Source organism: Limanda limanda, chromosome 17, assembly GCF_963576545.1.
Source record: "Limanda limanda chromosome 17, fLimLim1.1, whole genome shotgun sequence".
Classification (NCBI taxonomy): Eukaryota; Metazoa; Chordata; class Actinopteri; order Pleuronectiformes; family Pleuronectidae; genus Limanda; species Limanda limanda.
In genome coordinates, this window is record NC_083652.1 from 5,425,904 (window position 1) to 5,437,984 (window position 12,081).

Below are 12,081 nucleotides of genomic sequence, written 5' to 3' on the forward strand. Positions count from 1 at the left end.
CAGTCAGTGTATTCAAGGCACTGGAATAGACTCAGAATTATGGTTAACGTTTCCAGGTGAGGTAGTGAAATCACTCAACAGTGAGGTCATTTTGGGACACGTGTGGATGAATTATTGGCTTTTTCCTATATATTTATATATCATGTTTCATTAAAAAGATGCTCCACAGATTCGGGAGGCATCGTTCCAGTCGTCACTCTTCTCTACAAACCCTGTTCAACCTCGAGAGCGTCGGTGCAGAAAAGACATAGGAGGGGAAACACCCTCTAAAGCGCAAAAACCACTACGACTACAGTGCGTGGATAGAAAAGAATGATTTTACATTTCACACAGCTTTGGATCAAATCGACGAAGTTCAGCCAAGTCTGGACAGCGAGCAGACCGACAAGTTAGTTTGTAGATTTGCTGGTTCGATATTGACATTTCAGTTTCCAGGGCTGTGCATAGTTAAAAGAAAATCTATTTAATTTCTTTAATCCTCTATTTTTGAGCACATGATATTTGACAAGATTAAATCAAAAACATTTAATTTCCAAAGACCTGTATAATCAATACAACAAACACATTTTTGTTAATGTGTATTTTGTATTTCTTTGTTTTTTATCTTTTTTTTTTTTAATCTAAAAATTGAAAAAGTCGACTATTGGGTGGAATCCTTCCTGCTGGTGTCCATTATTCAGCTGGTGGAATGTTTTACTTTACATGCACACAAATGTAAAATGAATGATCTATTGGGTTAAAGTTTGTTTTTCTTGCAGATAAGACAATCAGATAAGTTTGTTAAGTACAACGACTGCAAACATGAGGAGACAGCCGTCCTGGATCTGAACAACCTACCCGTGCTTCTAACGCTCATTAAATAACATCCTGTATCTCATGGGTTTTACTCCTAAGTTTAAAAAAACAAAACAACACACGATGGTTTTAGAGGCACAGGCTAACTGATAAAACGTCTTTCATTTTAAAGTCTGCACGCCCGAGTTTCCATACAAATGATCAGAAATGTCAGTATCAACCTTTAAAAACACAAGTCGGTCACGACCCAGCTCCTGACTGAAGAAAGCTCTGCAAGACAACGCCACTAAAGTTTGTATTGGAGGGGGGGGGGACTCCACTGTAAGCCTTTGTTTAAAAAAAAAAAAAGGCTTCCCAGTGTCCATCACTCAGGTTCAGGGATGCGCTACAACTGCATCGACTGGAGGAATCAATCCCACACACTCACAGCAGCAGTTTTCCTTTCCTTCATAGTAACTTCATCCCGTCTCAGCAGATCAGAGAGAGACAAGACTCACATGGTTACTAAAAGCCTCAGACCGCTCAGGTATCTGCCTCTGACAGAGAAGCTGCTCCTGGACGACTTGTGGCGGGACGCTATGTCGGGCGGGGGGGCGGCAGCGGGCGGCGGCAGTGGGCGGGGGTTGGGTAATGCCACTAAACATGATGAACAAAGTGATGTTGCTGGATGTGAGCTGATGGATTCTAGAAAAGGTTCCAACTGTACATTCTCTCTTCTGGACTGTATTTAGTTTTCCTTTGAGTTGGGGACTAACATGACATGATGTATTATTATGACAACATCATAATAATAATAATGCCCGGGGGGGGGGGGGGGGGGTTGTGGTGCTGCTGAATATTCACAATTCTCTGTAGAACTACCACATCCTATCCTATATAGAATATTAAAATACCACTATATCCATTTGTCTTTGAGTTATATGCTATCTTTTAATAATCTGTTGTGCCTTTAAAACACATACTTCAGTAATGTATAGGAAAAATACTGTACAAAAAGAACAACTTAAAGGTTTATATAAACATATCTCTTGTAATCAATATATCATCTCTGTTGTGAATCGTTTGGTTTGCAGTAAACAAATTGATTGGGTTAACCACAGTATAGGACAACACCATCCAACTTTTTTTTTCCCGTTGTCAACATCTTTTACATTCATACAGCCATCTTTAAAAACAGGTCGAACATAGAGCTACAAAGAGGGAGACTACAGACATCTGTTGATTCCTAAAAGTTAAGCAGAAGCAAAAATAATTATTAACAACTTTGCAAAAAAAAAAGGAAGAAAAGATTTACGAGTAGCTTTTCGTTCTGTTAAAGAAATCATGCTTAAATCTGAAAACAAGGAGGCTAAACGACAACAATGTTGAGAGTAGTATTAATGCTAAAAATAATATGAATAGTGTGTGAATGTATATATATATATATATATATATTATATATTCCATCTGAGAAATAAAAGATAGATAAATATGAGGCAGAGGACATTTTTTGAACCAGTTGAAACATTACACCGATTCAGATTGTGAGAGACGCATTGGAGCTGAGCTTAAATGAAATGGGGGGGGGGGGAGAGAGCAACTAGGTAGTAATCTGGCAGTGGGGGTGGAGGTGGAGGTGGCGGGGCATAGAAGGTGGGTAAGGAACATGTAGGTCGTCATGTCTGTTCAATTCTGGACAGGGATTATTGCTCAGTGACCGGGCGATGGAGAGAAACAAACAAAACAAAACAATACATTAAAAAAAATACATTAGAAAAACGTAATAAGAAAGCAAATCTACACCACGATTGCACAGACAAATTTAAGTGCTATGCGAAGACAATTTCAAATTACAGACGATGCTGTTCTAGATTATCTGAGAGGGGATCGAAAACTGAAATACAACATGAACATCAAGAAAAGAAGAAGATATGAGGGGTCGGGTAGAGGCGAGCAACCACACTTCACATGGTGGTAACACAGCAGAAGAAGAAGAAGAAGAAGAAGAGGGGAAACAGGAGAGTTTGCCGTCCTGATGTCACGTATAAAATCGGTATGAAAACGACAAACAGCATGGAATCGTCTCTCAAAAGTGGAAGGGGGAGATGGGGGTGGGGTGGACTCAGCTGGTGGGTTGGCTCATGACTCCTCACAGTACACTAAAGTGGGAAGTATGCATGTGTAAATATATATATATGTATATATGTTTTTTTTTTATCTATGTATATGTAAATATATTCAGTCGAAGGATGTGTAAGGAAAAAGAAGGAACAGACAAGTCGAAGCTTATGAAATAAGTCAAAATGACAAAGTTACAATACCAGAATCGTACAGGTGGGTTGGGGGGTGTGTGGGAGAAATGGGAGGAGGTGTGGATGGTGGTGGAGGAAGAGGGGGCGGGGTCAGTGCCACCAAAAGAGACACATCGTCCTTCAAACTCCAGGAAAGAAAATGGGACAGGGCGGTAAATTGTGGGGAAGAGAAGAGGAGGAGGAAGAGGAGGAGGAGTAGGAAGGGGGCTTATGGTGGATTTTTTTTAGAGAGGTGGGGTGGGGGGGCTCACAGGCCCCCATGTCGGGTCTCGTATTTGGCCACAATGTTCTTGCAGCGGCCGAGCTCCTTCCTCAAGTCCGCTACCTCCATGCGGAGAGCGCCGTTCTCCTTCTCCAGGAAGCTGGCGCGGATGGCGATCTGGTTCTCCTTCAGCCGGCGGGCGTCCCGTGAGCGCTTCGCCGCAACGTTGTTCTTCCTGCGCCGAGCCCAGTACCTGTCATCCTGGAGAGCAGAAGAGAACGGGTCAGGACATTTTAAGAACCCCCTTGTGTTTTCAAGCCCCTTATCAATAACTCAGACGTCCAAACAATCAGGACTGAGGCTTGGAACTGTGGTACAGGTTTTGACCTTTCAGAGCCAATATTATTCCATTTTTAGATGTTTACAATAATTCATCAAATATTTACCAAAAAATTAAACCAACATCTTGTTTATTTTCTTAGTTGAAGCTTTATTTGTTTTTTTATTTTTCTTTATTAATGTAACATTTCTGTGCCATGGGTTTGATAAAGACATCTTATGAATCTTTGCCTTGTTATATTATATTACATGGTGGCAGAAATGTTGTACTTCAAAATCCTGAGATGACTTAAAATCCTAGAGTTGACTAAAACTAAAAGTGAAGGAAATCATCTTTCCTTGGACTTTAACACTTAATCCATTCATTATGTTAGAAAATGCAGCCTTCAGGGTTAAACAGCCTCAGACGTTTGAGCTAAGCCCCTCCCCTACTCCCCCCCTCCCCACCCTGCGTCACCTTCAGGTCCTCTGGGATGAAGATCTTGCGGGCTTTTTTGATCATGGGCTGTGGCTTCAGCTCCTCGGCAGAGAACTTGCGTTTCCTGGGGTCGAACATTTCCTGGCCAGGCACGCTGGACAGCGCCAGGTCTGCCGGGTCGGGCTCATAGGCCATGGGCACCTGAATGCTCTCTGGGTCAATGGGGCTGGGGCTGTCCCGGGCTGAGGGCGGTGCTGCTGAGGAGAAGAAGAAAGGGTGTAAACCTCAACATGTGCATTTTATTTTCTTTTGTGCATAAATGTTTGTGTCTGTGCTTCAGTCTATTCACTGTGTTTGAGTATGTTGTTTTGTGACTTTGTTTCATTCGCTGTCCATCTCGACAGGATTCCAGGTTAAATAAACCACACGCCGAGCACCTCAATGGCACTTTATCAAAGTTCCAGGTGGCGTTATGATTCAGTCCGCGTCTGCAAATCGATTCTGCGATACTGTTAAAGCTGAACAGAGGAGAACAGAGGAGGAGCAGCAGTGGTTCCTCCTGCTGAGAGGCCTCGGGGGGGGGGAGCTGAATGCTGCCTTTCTTCCCTCTGAGCTCACATGTTTGTGTTTGCAAGGGCTGATCCTTGAAGAAATGTCAGGCCTGATTGTCTGCACTGACATTAAAGCTCAAGAGCAGGTGACCTAACTTTTCCAGAAAAACAACATTTGACCTGTTCAGAGAGGCATGTCCTGAATCTGACCAGCAGGTGGTGCTGTCGGACAAGCTTGAAAAACAGGTAAACAATGAATCACTTATATTTCATGTTCAAACTCTGCAGGTATCAGCCGCCCTGATCCCAAACCACCAGATTTTGCTGCTGCACGTCTTCACCTCCATCTCCTTCACTAACTGAATGCGTCGCCCGGTGGAGGGATTGAGTTTAACTATCATCTGAGAAGGAAAGATTACTCTGTTATTACTTAGATTCGCACCAATTTGTTTCAGACCAAACGTGTATTCCCAAACCTCTGCGAGCCGCACTTTGTGAGGAGAGGACCGAGCAGCAGAGTGCAGTGGGCATTCTCCCTCACTGCTGATCCTCAGACAGCTTGTACATGATGACCTAGATTTCTGAACTTGCTAGCCTGCCATCAGAGCGCTGCCACTGACTTTTGTTCAGAGTGTGCATGGGTGAGCCCCTCTTTGCTTTTGGCTTGGGGTGGAGGTTTGAGAAGGGACCCGTCTCGATCAGCTCTGACCGATTTCTGTGTGCAAATCAGAAACAAACGGCGAGACAGTGTGTACGTCAGGAGACGCTGTCTGCCACGGTGCCTCACATTTTAAACGGAGGCCAAGGTAAAGAAAACTTCTCTGCTGAAACTGAATTCAGTGTACGTTTCGAAAAAACTATGCACAAACTATTGCACAAATGAAAACAAATTTCCCAATGAGAACATAACTGCAACGATACACACACCTTCAACAGATGTTGAAGTCACGGTTCGCTGCACACAAGCAGGACCGGCTGTGGTTTGAAGTTTCTCGATCAGATGACAAAACAATAACTTTGTTAATAACGTTTTGATTTTAAGAAACGGCAACAGGGATTTTCAATCAAACAACTATCAAGCGCTGAACTGAGAATTTCCTCGATCTGAAATAAGGAAATTATTATTTTAATCTCAGCTATTAATTTCAGACGTGAACAATCTGCACATTATTCTTGAGATGAAATTATTAATTGTTTTATCATTTTAAAATTCACAATTTCCCAGAACCTAAATAACTAGTTGATGAAGTTCAGAAAAAGGAAGGTTGTCTCTGCTACTGAACAATCTACCACTACTTATTATTTTCTAGATGGATTAGTTTCTATTTTCAAATGTATTTTTATGGTCAAATGTCTTGTTTTTCAAAGATATCGCCTTTTAAATTATCTAAAATAGAGAAAAGCAGCAAATCTGGAAACGGGAACTCCAATTATCTTTAATAGATTATTTTATTGTCAGTCAATTCATGGTTTAATCGACTGAATTTGCCTGCACAGTCTAAAAAACAAATATTTCTCTTATTGATTAAAATCAATCAGTAAAATTAATCTGCAACTATTTTAATACAAAATTTATCATTTTACTAAAAAAATATTGACTAAACATTTGGGCTTTAGAAATGTTGCTTGGATAAAAACAGGGCTTTTCGATGTTCTGTATTTGCCAACAATGTTCTGTCGAAGAAACACCTTGTAGATCTGTCGTGATGAAGCTCGAAGATGAAAATAACCGCCTGCACAGCTCTGCCAGCTCAAGAGAATTCCTGAGTATCACATGTTTTTATTGCAGAGGTAAATTAGTCCAAGTGCGAGGACACATATCCCAACATGACCTCCCCCCCATTCACAAACCGAGCACTGGCAGACTGCAATCTCCTTACCGACTCAAACTGGTCGCTGTCTCAGACAATCTGTCACAAACGTGAAAATAGCCCGCCTTGCCCTAATCACCTTTACGACTAATTTTGATCTCACTGGGCTAAAAGTAAACGGTACAGGACAGTTCTTTGACCTCTTCACTAATGAACAACACATTCCAGGTAAGAGGAAATAGTTCAAAAACAGCCTTCTTAAATAGGAAATCTAAAAATATCAACAGGCCAGAAGAGGTAGACCAGAGGTGACCTACAAAGATGTGCTCAGAGGCTGGAACATGCTCAGGTCTCTTGATTGAAATACCTGTGGAGCCCGGTTCTATCTGACCCCGGGGGCGTTTTATCTATTCACACTAATCGCCTGCTGCAGGTTGGGTTGGCGCCACATGAGCATATCGAAGTTGCAGTGTGTTATCACCCTGCCGTGTGAGCGGGAACGTTCCGGTTAGTGATAAGAGGAGCTGATGGGTCGTATCTTGTGTGCAGGGACGGAGTGGATGAACCTTCACCTGGGTGGAGCACGGGACCCACAGTGACTAAATCATCCTCTCAAAGTCTCCACAGAGGCGTTAGGATTCTCTGGTTAATTGATTTAAAATAGTTTAAGAATGTGACAAGACGTCTGGCACTTTCACATATTGAAAATCACAGATAATCTATATTACATTTTTTGTCAATAAGTCCCATGAAAAGACTAACAGTGAATTGACCTGACAGACGTTTTGTGTGAAATATATTTGTGAGATATATTGACATCATATTGCTCCATTGTTTTTGACCAAATCCCTAAGTGCTGCCCAAAATACCCAATTTGTTTTTTATCCACTGCTGAAAAAAACCTCCCCAACAAATCCACCATTTCCTCTGGTATGAGAAACGTTTGATTTAATGCTTCAGTTCCCGGCTGTGTCAGGAAATGGCCGAGCCTTTTTAAGATATGAATCTACATTTTAATTACTGCTTCCCCAAAAGATTTACATTTTCGTTTTATTTGGTTTTGGTCCTTACAAGAAATTAGAAACCAGCTTCTTAGTTTATCGTGAGCGGGATTGCTGATCCTGAGCCACTTGATACAGACGCTCATTCGAGAGGAAGGCAACTCGGTTTTCCGGAGGAAGCAGCCTTTACCACCCCATGTTTACCTCCTCAAAATGTGCTGACCTACGTTTCTCTCTGAGGCACCTTTCCCCGACTAACACCACAACACGCCCTTTGACCCCTCCTCCACCTGACTTTCCCTTTGGCCCCTGCCAACAGTGCACACATCCACCTCCCGACTCGACCCTGACACAGACCCTGCATGTCTCTGGGGGCCGGTCACATTGAGACAACACTGCAAACGCCTGTAATTGCGTTGGTTCTGTTGGTAGTGGTAACACTACCTGCTGTATTGCTTGCAAGCAGAGAGCAGGCACAGAGGGATTGTGGTTGTTGTGGGTGGTGCTGGTGGTGGAGTGGCTGGTTAGACGAGACGCGGCTCAGCGAGCTGGAACAATATTGTGTGCACGTGACAAAAGCACATCCGAGTCCATGTGATCTCTGCAGGGTACAGCCTGTGCCTTGGCTCTGAGTCCAGGCTGTGTCGGAGCCGAGCTCTGTGAGGGAGGGGCGAAAGACTGGATGTGAAGCGGAGAGTGTTAAAGGGAGGGAGGGTGAGGTGAGAGTGAGGGAGGGAGCATAGAAGAGAGGCAGGCAGAATCATGCCGTGACAAGCTCCTGTTTGAAGCTCAGTGCTGCACACGGCTCCTGCATGTGTCACATGGCTGGGCTCGCTGCAGGAAACCCCAGCCGCGTTCACGTGAAATGTGAGGAGACGCAAACAGAACACTGAAGTTCTGCCACTGCACGTAACCCACATGTGCATTCAAGCTGGAATAAACACTACTGTACACATGCACCTCCTCTGAAGCGCATGAATAAAGATATTTCTTTCAAATTTGGACAAAATAAGCAGTTCAGAAAGCTGATTTCCTCTCAGACCCTGCGATGGGCATTGTCTCAATCTAATCACCAAATGGTTTGTAGGCTGTCCAGTTTTCTTTGGCAGGGTGGAGCTGGGCAGGTGAGAGGCCATCAACAAACCATCAATCTATAACTCTAATATGAGGAACCGATTGTTTTTCTTTCTTCTTTCTTCCTCATTATGAACTTCAAATCTGACTTTTTCTTAAATGTGCCTGAACAGTTTTTTCCATTGAGCAGTTAAATTATTTACTTTTCAATCTAATCATTTATTCATAGTTTTTAGCCACTCTGTTGCTTGTAAATGTGATTTATTATATCAACACACTGACTTGATACATCGCATTAATTACAGTCTCAACAAAGGTGAATATTCTGATTGTTTTTTTAATTAAAAGGGAGCTTGGTAAGACATGGTCTCTATAATAAACAAAGCATGGGTGTCCTATTTAGCAAGGTTCCTTCCTTCCTAATGTTGACACTCAAAGACACGTCGCACAAAGTGTGCTGGGGGAACATCAGCTGTGGAGATCAACAAACATCGCTTGGCACAGACAGACCGAAATGTGCTCACGATGTTTTTGTGGCTCTTTCGAGGGAGCAGTCTCTAACAACGAGCAAACAGGATCGGTCACATTTCGTGTAATTAAGATGACAAATGAACCGCCGGCGGGGTGGCTGATCAGGTCCAAATGAGTCCTTGAAAACAGGACAGTGATGAATCACCACTCATCCTCCATTATCATTCAAAACTGTCGAGTCTTTAATCGTCTCTGGGGTCATCACACAGCGGCACAGAGGGTTAATCCGACTGCAGGTGAAGTGGTCTGAATGTTTAACATGTGGCTCACCTCTTCAGTGTTTACAGGTAAAACACACATAAGCAGAGTAATTATCAGCATCACACACACACACACGCCCAATGAACCCAAACACCCCGTCTGCTTATCTCCTACATATCGTCAGATCTTTAGCCAGGAGGTGTTTAGTGTCGAGTACGGCTGTTAAACGTGAACCGTGTGCAGTGGCTGCGCTTGAATTTGCTCTGTTGGTGTTCATCGTGAAGATCTGCCCTTTTTTAATGACTCAAGTGGTTCTGGTGTCTTGTGATTTGAAATCCTGAACATCATCTGGCGTCGGTCTAACAAACTCTGATACACAGTTAAATGGTACAGTCTAAATGCCACTTAATGTCAGCTCATTACGATAATGAGATTTCCCATGGCAAAGGGCTCTGTTTGATGACGCAAACACTGGAAGTTTGAACTGAAACGTTACGTCGGAAAATAAATAATCTGCTTTCAGCTTCATGCGTTCAGGGACTCAGGACACAAACCATATGGACTGTGCTCTCTCTCTTAACCTCTCAAGGCTGACAGTGAATCTGATGGAGGATGGAAGCCGTGAGTGTGTGTAGCAGTGTAGATCACAGTGGGGGGGTGAAACAAGTGTGTGAACCCATGTGTTTCCTGCGTGCAGGTGTGACTTCAGGTGCACATCAGGCTCTGCTTGCATGTGCTTCCTACCTGCTGTGCTGGGGCTGTGGAGGCTGGTCTGAGGCGCCATGCCCGTGTGAACTGAGGTGGTGGCGCGGCTGCTGAGGTCCACCACGGAAGGCTTGGGCGGGGCTGGTGGCGAGGCCTGCTGGTGGGGCGCCTGCGGTGGCTCAGCATGGTGGCCCTGGGCCGTGTTGGCGGGGATGCCGTTCTCCGACAGGAACTCCTCCAGGTCCATGTACTCCAGCTGAAAGTTGTTGCCATCGTAGGGCAGGGTCTTGTCCCAGAGCGTGGGCCCGAGGAAGGCCGACTGCGGGTTGTTGGCCCTGCTGCTCTCATCGTCCAGCTTCTTCTCTTTCTCCTTGTCTTTCCCAAATCCTGTGAATGTTTGCACAAAGTCATTGTCATTGTCTCAAAGCAGAGGAGGATCACGGGTCAATGCACGGGCAGAAATAGAAAGTCTGGCTGTGGTTTCACCTTAAGGGTTCAATTTATTAAACTGCAAAACAATGAGTTAATTATGTCCTGGTGTGATCTCTTTAAACACTCAAAATAAAACTGTTTTGTTGCGTGGCTTATCGGGAAACATTTTGTTTTTTGGGTGAAGGAGAAACTAGGTCATGAACAGATGGTGGAACCACACTCAAAACATGCAACAATGTAAACAGAGGGCGCACTGCATGCACTGACAGCACGCCCTCTATCGGTGGCTTATCGCTAATATCAATCCAATTGAAGACTAGAGACTTTAAAAAGGTTAGAAACGCACCTGGCAGTTTAATACATCGCGGTCACGATCATCACGCACGAAGCCCGCCGTGCACGAGGCTAATTTGATCAGAAGAAGCTAAAACAGCTCGTTAGCTTGAGCTGAAGTTTACGTCCAGCTGTCAGCGGAGCAACATTAAGCAGAGACAAGCAGCATCTGTCTTTTTATTAAATCTCTGACGCCTACACACCAGTAACAATAACATCGTTTCGTCGTTCCACAAAGATCGTAGAGTGCGAAGAGGAGCCTGTTGCTTCGGTTCGACCCGTCGCAAGCGGCGCAGAGAAGCCGAGTCAAGTCATGCGTCAGCCCGGTTAGAAAAACAAACACACGTACCGTCTTCATGGTGGAACGGCAGCTTGAGCGGGTTCTCCAGCAGAGACTTCAGCACGCCGTGGGTCGGCGGCAGGAACGCCGGGTTGACGGAGAGAGGTCTGGCCATTTTCTCCATATGTCTCTCGAAGGGGCAAGATGGAGAAGACTCTCCCGCACTCGCTGCTGGGAGAGCGGGGGGGGGGGGCGGCGGTGAGAAGCGAGCGAGCCGGCGGTGAGCAGACGGAGCTCCGCGTTGCTGCAGGACGGAGAGCGGCTGGCTGCTGTGTGGGCCGGGGCGCTGCGGACGGGCGGGTATCTGAGGCGGGAGGGGCGGAGGCAGCGCGGCGGGGCTCCAGCCTCCACGTGCGGGGACAGACGCCGCTGACGTCACGACAGCGAGAGGGCGGGCGGATGGGGCGGTCGCTGCGGGAGACGCATTCACGGAACCTCGCGAAAAAAAGGAGCTTCGTAGGTCTGAGCGGCCGCACGGATGGTGCTGCCTTCAGATAGTGTAGGAAATATCCGTTTCTGAACAATAAAAGATGCTTAAGTGAAAAGTTAAGTTAATATATTTATTAGTATTTGTCGAAGCGGTATTATTATCAATGAATCATCAATCATATTGTACTGTACAGCCCGTGTTCACAAACTTGGTACTGCAGTTCCTCTGGTTATCCACAGTCCACATGCAAGGTGTGTGAAGCTGATAAGATGATATGCAAACCACACACATAAAGACAGACCGACAGATGGTTGTGGAATCAGCCGGTAGATATGATATTTTACCCACTATGGGGACATTTGCTGTGTTACAGAAGCGAAATAGTGAAATACATACAGGTAATACATTTGTATAACAAAGTAAACAGAATTTCTCTCTAAAAAGAGAAATAGCTCTGTATTGGCGTAGATTTACTGAAGAGCTGAAACGATTAATCCGTCAACGAGCTAGTCGCTAAATAATATCTGTAACTGTTTTTATAATCGATTAATGGTGACAATAATTTTTGTAAAAAAGGAAGGGTTTTTTTCATTCCCAAAAGAACATTTGCAGCATTATTAAGTAATT

The 12,081-nt window shown here is 44.4% G+C and overlaps 1 protein-coding gene across 2 annotated transcripts; it reads right to left on the reverse strand.

Moving 5' to 3' along the window:
- Positions 1 to 1,792: 1,792 nt before the first annotated feature.
- hlfa (HLF transcription factor, PAR bZIP family member a) lies at positions 1,793 to 11,320 on the reverse strand. 2 transcript variants are annotated; one of them, XM_061090704.1, is made up of 4 exons: positions 11,034 to 11,320; positions 9,959 to 10,306; positions 4,085 to 4,299; positions 1,793 to 3,549 (listed from the first exon to the last, which is right to left on the reverse strand). In XM_061090704.1, exons 1-4 carry the CDS (start codon positions 11,146 to 11,148, stop codon positions 3,334 to 3,336), a joined length of 894 nt encoding a protein of 297 aa, XP_060946687.1. In that variant the 5' UTR covers positions 11,149 to 11,320; the 3' UTR covers positions 1,793 to 3,333. The 2 variants fall into 2 exon arrangements, with proteins under 2 accessions (XP_060946687.1, XP_060946686.1); XM_061090703.1 differs by having other exon boundaries at positions 4,085 to 4,302.
- Between the last annotated feature and the right edge of the window lie 761 nt (positions 11,321 to 12,081).